We start from the raw sequence: 15,240 nt of genomic DNA, 5'->3' as shown, positions 1-15,240 counted from the left end.
GGGTGCCATGGGGGTGTCCCATGGGTGCCATGGGGGTGTCCCATGGGTGCCATGGGGGTGTCCCGTGGGTGCCATGGGGATGTCCCATGGGTGCCATGGGGGTGTCCCGTGGGTGCCATGGGGATGTCCCATGGGTGCCATGGGGGTGTCCCGTGGGTGCCATGGGGGTGTCCCACGGGTGCCATGGGGTTGTCCCACGGGTGCCATGGGGGTGTCCCATGGGTGCCATGGGGGTGTCCCATGGGTGCCCCGACGGGAGCCGCTGTCCGCAGGCTCTGGCCCCCCCGCCATGGCCTGCCTGCACGAGACGCGGACGCCGTCGCCGTCGCTGGCGCTGGGCTCGGACGGGACCCCCGAGCAGGAGCTCACCCCCACGCAGTGCGTGCTCCGGGACGTGCTGCCCCCCGCGCCCGCGCCCCCCCCGGGCCCCGCCGCGGCCCCCCCCGAGCCCCCGCGGCCCCTGCCCGCCCCGGCCGCGCATCTGCGGTGCCAGGCGGGGGGGGGGGGGCTCCTGGAGGGGCTCTTCGGGTGCCTGAAGCCCGTGTGGAGCATGATCGGGAAGGCGTACAGTGCGGAGAGCAAGAGCCAGCAGGAGGGTCAGCGGGGGGGGGGAAGAGAGTGGGGAGTGGGTGCTGGGGGCAGGGGGTGGGAGAGAGTGGGTGCTGGGGGCAGGGGAGGGTGGGGGGCAGGGGTTGCTGGGGGGGGGCAGGGGAGGGTGCTGGGGGAAGAGGGTGGGTGCTGGGGGCAGGGGAGGGTGCTGGGGGCAGGGGTTGGGTGCTGGGGCCAGGGGTTGGGTGCTGGGGGCAGGGGTTGGGAGCAGGGAGTGGGTGCTGGGGACAGGGAGTGGGTTCTGGGGGCAGGGGCTGGGGGCAGGGGCAGGGGGTGGGGGTATGTGTGGGTGCTGGGGCGCAGCAGGCAAAAGGGGCAGCAGGGCAGGGGAAAGGGGGCAGAGGAGGGGGCGATGCGCAGGGTGCAGTGGGGCAGGGAGTGGGTGCCCAGGGGGGCTGCGCCCTGGCTGTGCCCCTGTGTGGGTGCCGTGGGTGCAGGAGGGTGCAGGTCCAATGGTTGCTGGTGCCACGGGTGCAGGTCCCATGAACGGGGGTGCCATGGGTGAGGGTGCCATGGGTGCCATGGGTGCGGGTGCCATGGGTGCCATGGGTGCCATGTGTGTGGGTGCCATGGGTGCCATGGGTACCATGGGTGCCATGGGTGCAGGTGCCATGGGTGCGGGTGCCATGGGTGCCATGGGTGCCATGTGTGTGGGTGCCATGGGTGCCATGGGTACCATGGGTGCCATGGGTGCAGGTGCCATGGGTGCAGGTGCCATGGGTACAGGTGCCATGGGTGTCATGGGTGCCATGGGTGTGGGTGCCATGGGTGCCATGGGAGCGGGTGCCATGGGTGCCGCAGGTGCCATGGGTGCCATGTGTGCCATGGGTGCAGGTGCCATGGGTGCGGGTGCTATGGGTGCCATGGGTGCGGGTGCCATGGGTGTGGGTGCCATGGGTGCCATGGGTGCGGGTGCCATGGGTGTGGGTGCCATGGGTGTGGGTGCCATGGGTGCCATGGGTGCGGGTGCCATGGGTGTGGGTGCCATGGGTGCGGGTGCCGTGGGTGCCATGGGTGCGGGTGCCATGGGCGCAGGTGCCATGGGTGCTGTGGGTGCCATGGGTGCAGGTGCCATGGGCGCGGGTGCCATAGGTGCCATGGGTGCCATGGGTGCGGGTGCCATGGGTGCCATGGGTGCAGGTGCCATGGGTGCAGGTGCCATGGGTACAGGTGCCATGGGTGCCATGGGTGCCATGGGTGTGGGTGCCATGGGTGCGGGTGCCATGGGTGCGGGTGCCATGGGTGCCATGGGTGCCATGGGTGCCATGGGTGCAGGTGCCATGGGTGCGGGTGCCATGGGTGCCATGGGTGCCAGGGGTGCCATGGGTGCGGGTGCCATGGGTGCCATGGGTGCCATGGGTGCCATGGGTGCCATGGGTGCTGGTGCCATGGGTGCCATGGGTGCCATGGGTGCCATGGGTGTGGGTGCCATGGGTGCCATGGGTGCCATGGGTGCCATGGGTGCTGTGCCCGCAGACCCCTGGGAGGTGCCGTTCGAGGAGATCCTGGACCTGCAGTGGGTGGGCAGTGGGGCGCAGGGCGCCGTGTTCCTGGGCCGCTTCCACGGCGAGGAGGTGGCCGTGAAGAAGGTTCGGGACCTGAAGGAGACCGACATCAAGCACCTGCGCAAGCTGAAGCACCCCAACATCATCACCTTCAAGTGAGCGGGGGCACGGGCACGCACGGGGGCTGCCATGGGGCACCATGGGCATGGTGTGGGGCAAGGGCGGGTGATGGCCATGGGGCACCATGGGCATGGTGTGGGGCAAGGGCGGGTGATGGCCATGGGGCACCATGGGCATGGTGTGGGGCAAGGATGTGTGATGGCCATGGGGCACCATGGGCATGGTGTGGAGCAAGGATGTGTGAGGGCCATGGGGCACCATGGACATGGTGTGGGGCAAGGATGTGTGATGGGCATGGGGACACCATGGACATGGTGTGGGGCAAGGATGTGTGATGGCCATGGGGCACCATGGGCATGGTGTGGAGCAAGGACGTGTGATGGCCATGGGGCACCATGGGCATGGTGTGGGGCAAGGACGGGTGATGGGCATGGGGACACCATGGACATGGTGTGGAGCAAGGACGTGTGATGGGCATGGGGCACAATGGGCATGGTGTCGGGCAAGGATGTGTGATGGCCATGGGGACACCATGGGCATGGTGTGGGGCACGGATGTGTGATGGCCATGGGGACACCATGGGCATGGTGTGGGGCACGGATGTGTGATGGCCATGGGGACACCATGGACATGGTGTGGAGCAAGGACGTGTGATGGGCATGGGGCACAATGGGCATGGTGTCGGGCAAGGATGTGTGATGGCCATGGGGCACAATGGACATGGTGTGGGGCAAGGATGTGTGATGGGCATGGGGCACAATGGACATGGTGTGGGGCAAGGATGTGTGATGGGCATGGGGCACCATGGTCATGGTGTGGGGCAAGGATGTGTGATGGGCATGGGGCACAATGGACATGGTGTGGGGCAAGGATGTGTGATGGGCATAGGGACACCATGGACATGGTGTGGGGCAAGGATGTGTGATGGGCATAGGGACACCATGGACATGGTGTGGGGCAAGGATGTGTGATGGGCATAGGGACACCATGGACATGGCATGGGGCAGGGACATGCTGTGGGCATGGAACTTGGCCATGGCACGGGTAAGCCGTGGGCATGGGGAGTGGAGAACATCATGGGCACACAGATGGACATGGCATGGGCATGGACACAGCATGGACATGGCCTGAGGGATGGAGGCATGGACATGGCATGAAACCAGCACAGGCTATGGACATGCCATGGGGGGGCCACCACGTGCAGAGGGCATGGACACGGCATGGGCATGGGCACGGCATGGGCATGGACAGGGCATGGGTATGGACACGGCATGGGCATGGACACGGCACGGGCATGGGCACGGCATGGGCATGGACAGGGCACGGGCATGGACACGGCATGGGCATGGGCACGGCATGGGCATGGACAGGGCACGGGCATGGGCACGGCACGGGCATGGACACGGCAGGGGTATGGACACGGCATGGGCCTGGACACAGCACAGGCATGGACACGGCACGGGCATGGGCACGGCATGGGTATGGACACGGCATGGGCATGGACAGGGCATGGGCATGGACACGGCATGGGCATGGACACGGCAGGGGTATGGACACGGCATGGGCCTGGACACAGCACAGGCATGGACACGGCACGGGCATGGGCATGGCACGGGTGTGGACGCGGCATGGGCATGGACATGGCATGGGCATGGGCACGGCATGGGCATGGACATGGCATGGACATGGACACGGCATGGGCATGGACACGGCACGGGCATGGATAGGGCATGGGCACAGCACAGGCATGGACAGGGCATGGGCATGGACATGGCATGGGCACGGCATGGGCATGGACACGGCACGGGCATGGATAGGGCATGGGCACAGCACAGGCATGGACAGGGCATGGGCATGGACAGGGCATGGGCACGGCATGGGCATGGACAAGGCATGGGCATGGACACGGACACGGCATGGGCATGGACACGGCAAGGACATGCCATGGTCACAGGCAGAGAGGCCATGGGCAAGGGGCACCAACATGGCATGGGCATGGGCAAGCCCAGCGTGGCATGGAGCGGGGTGGGCAGCACACGCATGGACACGGGGTGCAGACACCCATGGACACGGGGTGCAGACACCCACGAACACGGGGTGCAGACACCCATGAACACAGGGTGCAGACACCCATGGACACGGGGTGCAGACACCCATGAACACAGGGTGCAGACACCCATGGACACAGGGTGCAGACACCCATGGACACAGGGTGCAGACACCCATGAACACGAGACACCCATGGACACAGGGTGCAGACACCCATGGACACAGGGTGCAGACACCCATGAACACGGGGTGCAGACACCCATGAACACGGGGCACGCTGGTGCATCCCAGATGTGGCACAGGGACCACCACACATGGGACAGGTCTGTCACAGCTGATGTGGGTGCAGAGGGGTGTCCATGGGCAGATGGGTGTTCCTAATGCTAATGGGGGGCCTTGGGTGCCCCAACACTGATGGGTGCTGCCAGGTACTTGGATACTTACGGGTGCCCTGGTGAAGTTGGTCAAGTTGGGTGCCCTGATGGTGCTGGGTGCTCTGGTGGCACTGGGTGCCCTGATGGCACTGGGTGTCCTGGTGACATTGGTGCTCTGGTGGCACTGGGTGTCCTGGTGACATTGGTGCCCTGGTGGGACTGGGTGTCCTGGTGATACAGGTGCTTTGGTGGCACTGGGTGCCCTGGTGGCATTGGGTGCCCTGATGACACTGGGTGCCCCGGTGACACTGGTGCCTTAGTGGCATTGGTGCCTTCGTGGCACTGGGTGCCCTGGTGACACTGGGTGCCCTGGTGACACTGGTGCCTGGTGGCACTGGGTGTCCTGGTGGCACTGGGTGCCCTGGTGACATTGGGTGCCCCGGTGACACTGGTGCCTGGTGGCACTGGGTGTCCTGGTGGCACTGGGTGCCCTGGTGACACTGGGTGCCCCGGTGACACTGGTGCCTGGTGGCACTGGGTGTCCTGGTGGCACTGGGTGCCCTGATGACACTGGTGCCTTAGTGGCACTGGGTGCCCTGGTGACACTGGTGCCTGGTGGCCCTGGGTGTCCCGGTGGCATTGGGTGCCCTGATGACACTGGGTGCCCCGGTGGTGCTGGAGCTGCGGGTGCTGAGGGTGCCGTGTGCCCGCAGGGGGGTGTGCACCCAGGCACCCTGCTACTGCATCATCATGGAGTTCTGCGCCCAGGGGCAGCTCTACGAGGTGCTGCGCGCCGGGCGCAAGGTCACCCCGTCCCTGCTGGTCGACTGGTCCATGGGCATCGCCGGCGGCATGAACTACCTGCACCTGCACAAGATCATCCACCGCGACCTCAAGTCGCCCAAGTGAGAGGGGCTGGGCCCGGGGAGCACCCATGGGTGCTGGGGGTGCCCCGGTGATGGCGCGGCCGCGGTGGGGACGTGCATGAGGTGGGTGCATGGTCCCGGTGGTACCTTGGCCTCGGTGGTTGCACGATGGTGGCAGTTGCATGTGCTTGGTGGTGACATGACCGTGGTGCTGCCGTACCCGTGGTGGTGGCCGTGGCGCTGGCCGTGGCCATGGTGGTGCCGACACGTCCATGACAGCACTGTGCCTGTGGCATGGACCTTGGTGGTTGCATGTCCATGACAGTTGGATGCCCATGGTAGCGCCATACCCATGGTGGGTCCATGGCAGCACCATACCCATGATGGGTCCATGGTGGCGCCATACCCATGGTGGGTCCATGGTGGCGCCATGCTCATGATGGGTCCATGGTGGGTCCATGGTGGTGCCATACCCATGGGGGGTCCATGGTGGTGCCATGCTCATGATGGGTCCATGGTGGGTCCATGGTGGTGCCATACCCATGATGTGTCCATGGTGGTGCCATGCTCATGGTGGGTCCATGGTGGTGCCATACCCATGGTGGGTCCATGGTGGTGCCATACCCATGATGTGTCCATGGTGGTGCCGTGCTCATGGTGGGTTCATGGTGGTGCCATGCTCATGATGGGTCCATGGTGGTGCCATGCTCATGGTGGGTCTATGGTGGTGCCATACCCATGATGGGTCCATGATGGTGCCATGCTCATGGTGGGTCCATGGTGAGTCCATGGTGGGTCCATGCCATACCCATGATGGGTCCATGGTGGTGCCATGCTCATGGTGGGTCCATGGTGGTGCCATGGGGTCCATGGTGGTGCCATGCTCATGGTGGGTCCATGCTGGTGCCATGCTCATTGTGCTGACAGTGCTGTGTCTGTGGTGGTGGCATGTCCGCAGCAGGACCAGGTCATGGCAGTTGCATGCCCATGACCATTGCATGTCCGTGGTGGTTCCATGTTGAGGACGGTGTCATGTAGTGGCATGTCCATGATCTAATGATGTTTGTAGCAGTTGCATGCCCGTGGTGGTGTCATGCCCATGTCATTGTCATGTCATTGGTGTGTCATTGGTGTGTTGTTGGTATGTCATTGTCATGTCATTGACGTGTCATTGTCATGTCATTGGTGTCTTGTTGGTGTGCCATTGGTGTGTCATTGGCATGTCGTTGGTGTGTTGTTGGTATGTCATTGTCATATCATCGGTGTGTCATTGGTGTGTCATAGGCATGTTGGTGGCATATCATTGTGTCATTGGTGTGTCATTGGTGTGTCATTGGCATGTTGGTGGCATGTCATTGTGTCATTGATATGTCATTGGTGTGTCATTGGCATGTCAGTGGCACGTTGTTGCTGTGTGGCATGTCATTGGCATGTCATTGGCATGTCATTGGCGTGTCATTGGTGTGTCATTGGTATGTCATTGGCGTGTCATTGGTGTGTCATTGGTGTGTCATTGGCGTGTCATTGGCATGGCATGCTGTTGCCATGCATTGGCATGTTGGTGGCATGCTGTTGCCATGTCATTGGCGTGTCATTGGCATGTCGGTGGCATGCTGCCATGTAATTGGCATGTAATTGGCATGTAATTGGCATGTCATTGGTGTGTCAGTGGCATGTTGGTGGCATGCTGTTGCCATGTCATTGGCGTGTCATTGGTGTGTCACTGGCGTTTCATTGGCATGTTGGCATGCTGTTGCCATGCATTGGCATGTTGGTGGCATGCTGTTGCCATGTCATTGGCGTGTCATTGGCATGTCGGTGGCATGCTGTTGCCATGTAATTGGCATGTCATTGGCGTGTCGGTGGCATGTTGTTGCCATGTCATTGGCGTGTAATTGGTGTGTCATTGGCATGTTGGTGGCATGCTGTTGCCATGTCATTGGCATGTCATTGGCGTGTCGATGGCATGTTGTTGCCGTGTCATTGGCGTGTAATTGGTGTGTCATTGGCATGTTGGTGGCATGCTGTTGCCATGTCTTTGCCATGTCATTGGCGCGTCGGTGGCACGTTGTTGCCGTGTCCTTGGCATGGCGCGGCGGCGGCGCTGAGCGGGTGCCCCCGCAGCATGCTCATCACCTACGACGACGTGGTGAAGATCTCGGACTTCGGCACCTCCAAGGAGCTCATCGACAAGAGCACCAAGATGTCCTTCGCCGGCACCGTGGCCTGGATGGCGCCCGAGGTCATCCGCAACGAGCCCGTCTCCGAGAAGGTCGACATCTGGTGAGGGCCTGGGGCTCCGGCGCTGCCGAGGGGGCAGCCGGGGGGCGATGGGGCCGGCGGGGAGCGGGCCGGGGCTGACGGGGCCGGCGGTGCCGCAGGTCCTTCGGGGTGGTGCTGTGGGAGCTGCTGACCGGGGAGATCCCCTACAAGGACGTGGACTCCTCGGCCATCATCTGGGGCGTGGGCAGCAACAGCCTCCACCTGCCCGTGCCCACCGGATGCCCCGACGGCTTCAAGGTGCTGCTGCGCCAGTGCTGGTGAGAGCGCGGGGACGCGGCCCCAAGGGGGGGACACGGACCTGGGGACACTGCATGGGGACACAGAGACAGCCATGGGGACACTGCATGGGGACACAGAGACAGCCATGGGGACACTGGGGACACTGCATGGGGACACTGCAACAGCCATGGGAACACTGCAACAGCCATGGGAACACTACATGGGGACACTGCAACAGCCATGGGGACACTGCATGGGGACACTGCATGGGGATACAGAGACAGCCATGGGGACACTGCATGGGGACACTGCAACAGCCATGGGGACACAGTGACAGCCGTGGGGACACTGCATGGGGACACTGCAACAGCCATGGGGACACTGCATGGGGATACAGAGACAGCCATGGGGACACTGCATGGGGACACTGCATGGGGACACTGCATGGGGACACTGCATGGGGGTACAGAGACCGCCAAGGAAAAACTGCATGGGGGTACAGAGACAGCCATGGAGACACTGCAACAGGCATGGGGACACTGCATGGGAACACTGCAACAGGCATGGGGACACTGCATGGGGACACAGAGACAGCCATGGGGACACTGCATGGGGACACTGCAACAGCCATGGGGACACTGCATGGGGACACAGAGAGAGCCATGGGGACACTGCATGGGGGTGCAGAGACAGCCATGGGGACACAGCGACAGCCATGGGGACACTGCATGGGGATACAGAGACAGCCATGGGGACACAGCGACAGCCATGGGGACACTGCATGGGGGTACAGAGACAGCCATGGGAACACTGCAACAGGCATGGGGACACTGCATGGGGGTACAGAGACAGCCAAGGGGACACTGCATGGGGACACAGAGACAGCCATGGGGACACTGCATGGGGACGCTGCATGGGGGTACAGAGACAGCCATGGGGACACTGCATGGGGACACTGCATGGGGGTACAGAGACAGCCATGGGGACACTGCATGGGGACACTGCATGGGGGTACAGAGACAGCCATGGGGACACTGCATGGGGACACAGAGACAGCCATGGGGACACTGCATGGGGACGCTGCAACAGCCATGGGGACACTGCATGGGGACACAGAGACAGCCATGGGGACACTGCATGGGGACGCTGCAACAGCCATGGGGACACTGCATGGGGACACAGAGACAGCCATGGGGACACTGCATGGGGACACTGCATGGGGGTACAGAGACAGCCATGGGGACACTGCATGGGGACACAGAGACAGCCATGGGGACACTGCATGGGGACGCTGCAACAGCCATGGGGACACTGCATGGGGACACAGAGAGAGCCATGGGGACACTGCATGGGGGTACAGAGACAGCCATGGGGACACAGCGACAGCCATGGGGACACTGCATGGGGGTACAGAGACAGCCATGGGAACACTGCAACAGGCATGGGGACACTGCATGGGGGTACAGAGACAGCCATGGGAACACTGCAACAGGCATGGGGACACTGCATGGGGGTACAGAGACAGCCATGGGGACACTGCATGGGGACACAGAGACAGCCAAGGGGACACTGCATGGGGACACAGAGACAGCCATGGGGACACTGCATGGGGACGCTGCATGGGGGTACAGAGACAGCCATGGGGACACTGCATGGGGACACAGAGACAGCCATGGGGACACTGCATGGGGACGCTGCATGGGGGTACAGAGACAGCCATGGGGACACTGCATGGGGACACTGCATGGGGGTACAGAGACAGCCATGGGGACACTGCATGGGGACACTGCATGGGGGTACAGAGACAGCCATGGGGACACTGCATGGGGACACAGAGACAGCCAAGGGGACACTGCATGGGGACACAGAGACAGCCATGGGGACACTGCATGGGGACGCTGCATGGGGGTACAGAGACAGCCATGGGGACACTGCATGGGGACACAGAGACAGCCAAGGGGACACTGCATGGGGACACAGAGACAGCCATGGGGACACTGCATGGGGACGCTGCATGGGGGTACAGAGACAGCCATGGGGACACTGCATGGGGACACTGCATGGGGGTACAGAGACAGCCATGGGGACACTGCATGGGGACACTGCATGGGGGTACAGAGACAGCCATGGGGACACTGCATGGGGACACAGAGACAGCCATGGGGACACTGCATGGGGACGCTGCAACAGCCATGGGGACACTGCATGGGGACACAGAGAGAGCCATGGGGACACTGCATGGGGGTACAGAGACAGCCATGGGGACACAGCGACAGCCATGGGGACACTGCATGGGGGTACAGAGACAGCCATGGGAACACTGCAACAGGCATGGGGACACTGCATGGGGGTACAGAGACAGCCATGGGGACACAGCGACAGCCATGGGGACACTGCATGGGGGTACAGAGACAGCCATGGGAACACTGCAACAGGCATGGGGACACTGCATGGGGGTACAGAGACAGCCATGGGGACACTGCATGGGGACACAGAGACAGCCAAGGGGACACTGCATGGGGACACAGAGACAGCCATGGGGACACTGCATGGGGACGCTGCATGGGGGTACAGAGACAGCCATGGGGACACTGCATGGGGACACTGCATGGGGGTACAGAGACAGCCATGGGGACACTGCATGGGGACACTGCATGGGGGTACAGAGACAGCCATGGGGACACTGCATGGGGACACAGAGACAGCCATGGGGACACTGCATGGGGACGCTGCAACAGCCATGGGGACACTGCATGGGGACACAGAGAGAGCCATGGGGACACTGCATGGGGGTACAGAGACAGCCATGAGGACACAGCGACAGCCATGGGGACACTGCATGGGGGTACAGAGACAGCCATGGGAACACTGCAACAGGCATGGGGACACTGCATGGGGGTACAGAGACAGCCATGGGGACACTGCATGGGGGTACAGAGAGAGCCATGGGGACACTGCATGGGGACACTGCAACAGCCATGGGGACACAGTGACAGCCGTGGGGACACTGCATGGGGACACTGCAACAGCCATGGGGACACTGCATGGGGACACTGCAACAGCCATGGGAACACTGCAACAGCCATGGGGACACTGCATGGGGACACTGCAACAGCCATGGGGACACTGCATGGGGACACTGCATGGGGATACAGAGACAGCCATGGGGACACTGCATGGGGACACTGCAACAGCCATGGGGACACAGTGACAGCCGTGGGGACACTGCATGGGGACACTGCAACAGCCATGGGGACACTGCATGGGGATACAGAGACAGCCATGGGGACACTGCATGGGGACACTGCATGGGGACACTGCATGGGGACACTGCATGGGGGTACAGAGACAGCCATGGAAACACTGCATGGGGGTACAGAGACAGCCATGGAGACACTGCAACAGGCATGGGGACACTGCATGGGAACACTGCAACAGGCATGGGGACACTGCATGGGGACACAGAGACAGCCATGGGGACACTGCATGGGGACACTGCAACAGCCATGGGGACACTGCATGGGGACACAGAGAGAGCCATGGGGACACTGCATGGGGGTGCAGAGACAGCCATGGGAACACTGCAACAGGCATGGGGACACTGCATGGGGACACAGCGACAGCCATGGGGACACTGCATGGGGACACAGAGACAGCCATGGGGACACGGCATGGGGACACTGCATGGGGGTACAGAGACAGCCATGGGGACACTGCAACAGGCATGGGGACACTGCATGGGGGTACAGAGACAGCCAAGGGGACACTGCATGGGGACACAGAGACAGCCATGGGGACACTGCATGGGGACGCTGCATGGGGGTACAGAGACAGCCATGAGGACACTGCATGGGGACACTGCATGGGGGTACAGAGACAGCCATGGGGACACTGCATGGGGACACTGCATGGGGGTACAGAGACAGCCATGGGGACACTGCATGGGGACACAGAGACAGCCATGGGGACACTGCATGGGGACGCTGCAACAGCCATGGGGACACTGCATGGGGACACAGAGACAGCCATGTGGACACTGCATGGGGACGCTGCAACAGCCATGGGGACACTGCATGGGGACACAGAGACAGCCATGGGGACACTGCATGGGGACACTGCATGGGGGTACAGAGACAGCCATGGGGACACTGCATGGGGACACAGAGACAGCCATGGGGACACTGCATGGGGACGCTGCAACAGCCATGGGGACACTGCATGGGGACACAGAGAGAGCCATGGGGACACTGCATGGGGGTACAGAGACAGCCATGGGGACACAGCGACAGCCATGGGGACACTGCATGGGGGTACAGAGACAGCCATGGGAACACTGCAACAGGCATGGGGACACTGCATGGGGGTACAGAGACAGCCATGGGGACACAGCGACAGCCATGGGGACACTGCATGGGGGTACAGAGACAGCCATGGGAACACTGCAACAGGCATGGGGACACTGCATGGGGGTACAGAGACAGCCATGGGGACACTGCATGGGGACACAGAGACAGCCAAGGGGACACTGCATGGGGACGCATGGGGGTACAGAGACAGCCATGGGGACACTGCATGGGGACACTGCATGGGGGTACAGAGACAGCCATGGGGACACTGCATGGGGACACTGCATGGGGGTACAGAGACAGCCATGGGGACACTGCATGGGGACACAGAGACAGCCATGGGGACACTGCATGGGGACGCTGCAACAGCCATGGGGACACTGCATGGGGGCACAGAGAGAGCCATGGGGACACTGCATGGGGGTACAGAGACAGCCATGGGGACACAGCGACAGCCATGGGGACACTGCATGGGGGTACAGAGACAGCCATGGGAACACTGCAACAGGCATGGGGACACTGCATGGGGGTACAGAGACAGCCATGGGGACACTGCATGGGGACACAGAGACAGCCAAGGGGACACTGCATGGGGACACAGAGACAGCCATGGGGACACTGCATGGGGACAGCCAGGGGGACACTGCATGGGGACACAGAGACAGCCATGGGGACACTGACACAGAGACAGCCATGGGGACACTGCATGGGGACGCTGCATGGGGGTACAGAGACAGCCATGGGGACACTGCATGGGGACACAGAGACAGCCATGGGGACACTGCATGGGGACACAGAGACAGCCATGGGGACACTGCATGGGGACGCTGCAACAGCCATGGGGACACTGCATGGGGACACAGAGAGAGCCATGGGGACACTGCATGGGGGTACAGAGACAGCCATGGGGACACTGCATGGGGACACAGAGACAGCCAAGGGGACACTGCATGGGGACACAGAGACAGCCATGGGGACACTGCATGGGGACACTGCATGGGGGTACAGAGACAGCCATGGGGACACTGCATGGGGACACAGAGACAGCCATGGGGACACTGCATGGGGACACAGAGACAGCCATGGGGACACTGCATGGGGACACAGAGAGAGCCATGGGGACACTGCATGGGGGTACAGAGAGAGCATGCACTGCATGGGGACACAGCGACAGCCATGGGGACACTGCATGGGGGTACAGAGACAGCCATGGGAACACTGCAACAGGCATGGGGACACTGCATGGGGGTACAGAGACAGCCATGGGGACACAGCGACAGCCATGGGGACACTGCATGGGGGTACAGAGACAGCCATGGGAACACTGCAACAGGCATGGGGACACTGCATGGGGGTACAGAGACAGCCATGGGGACACTGCATGGGGACACAGAGACAGCCAAGGGGACACTGCATGGGGACACAGAGACAGCCATGGGGACACTGCATGGGGACGCTGCATGGGCGAACAGAGACAGCCATGGGGACACTGCATGGGGACACTGCATGGGGGTACAGAGACAGCCATGGGGACACTGCATGGGGGTACAGAGACAGCCATGGGGACACTGCATGGGGACACCCTACCTGGGTTCCCCCCCACCTAGGGATAGGCCATGGGGACTCCCCACCCTTGGGACACCCCGTGGGAACTCCCACTCCATGGGGACCCCCCGACACGGAGCCCCCCCCCGAGGGCACCCCCTGGGACAGCCCATGGGGACACAGCCATGGGAGCCCCACACCATGGAAGGCTCACAGCAGAGGGGACGCCTCCATGGGCACCCAATAAGGACCCCGCCATTGGCACCCACCGCGGGCAGGGGCGGGGGGACCCCGGTCAGTGCTGCCCCCCCCGCCGGGTGCCCATGGCCCAGCGCCCGCAGCGCCCCCGTGCGGCTCCCGCAGGAACAGCAAGCCCCGGAACCGGCCCTCGTTCCGGCAGATCCTGCTGCACCTCGACATCGCCTCCGCCGACGTCCTGTCCACCCCGCAGGAGACGTACTTCAAATCACAGGTACCCAGCACCCCAAAGCACCCGCACCCCAAAGCACCCGCACCCAGCACCCCAAAACACCAGCACCCAGCACCCCAAAGCACCAGCGCCCCAAAGCACCAGCACCCAGCACCCCAAAGCACCAGCACCCAGCACCCCAAGCACCACCCCAAAGCACCCCCCCAAAGCACCAGCACCCAGCACCCCAAAGCAAAGCACCAGCACCCAGCACCCCACCAGCACCCAGCACCCCAAACCCCCAGCACCCAGCACCCCAAAGCACCAGCACCCAGCACCCCAAAGCACCCAGCACCCCAAAGCACCAGCACCCCAAAGCACCCGCACCCAGCACCCCAAAGCACCAGCACCCAGCACCCCAAAGCACCCGCACCCCAAAGCACCCGCACCCAGCACCCCAAAGCACCAGCACCCAGAACCCCAAAGCACCAGCACCCAGCACCCCAAAGCACCAGCACCCCAAAGTACCAGCACCCAGCACCCCAAAGCACCAGCGCCCCAAAGAACCAGCACCCAGCACCCCAAAGCACCAGCACCCCAAAGTACCAGCACCCAGCACCCCAAAGCACCAGCACCCAGAACCCCAAAGCACCAGCACCCAGCACCCCAAAGCACCCGCACCCAGCACCCCAAAGCACCAGCACCCAGCACCCCAAAGCACCAGCTCCCAATATCCCAAAGCACCAGTACCCAGCACCCCAAAGCACCAGCACCCCAAGGCACCAGCACCCAGCATCCCAAAGCACCAGCACCCCAAAGCACCAGCACCCAGCACCCCAAAGCACCAGCGCCCCAAAGCACCAGCACCCAGCACCCCAAAGCACCAGCGCCCCAAAGCACCAGCACCCCAAAGCA

At 62.9% G+C, this 15,240-nt stretch overlaps 1 protein-coding gene across 1 annotated transcript; it reads left to right on the top strand.

Moving 5' to 3' along the window:
• Positions 1-283: 283 nt before the first annotated feature.
• LOC130596110 (mitogen-activated protein kinase kinase kinase 12-like) lies at positions 284-14,388 on the top strand (the record flags this gene model as incomplete). The annotated part of the gene is made up of 6 exons (XM_057403401.1): positions 284-596; positions 2,086-2,269; positions 5,371-5,562; positions 7,648-7,806; positions 7,905-8,063; positions 14,280-14,388. Coding segments are annotated over exons 1-6 (1,110 nt in total), but the record flags the coding sequence as incomplete, so codon positions are not given.
• Positions 14,389-15,240: the final 852 nt, after the last annotated feature.

The sequence above is a fragment of the Pezoporus wallicus genome, unplaced genomic scaffold (assembly GCF_028554395.1).
Source record: "Pezoporus wallicus isolate ANWC-B61680 ecotype Strahan unplaced genomic scaffold, APGP_CSIRO_Pwel_v1 contig_13108, whole genome shotgun sequence".
Taxonomy (NCBI): Eukaryota; Metazoa; Chordata; class Aves; order Psittaciformes; family Psittacidae; genus Pezoporus; species Pezoporus wallicus.
This window is presented reverse-complemented; position numbering and strand designations above follow the sequence as displayed.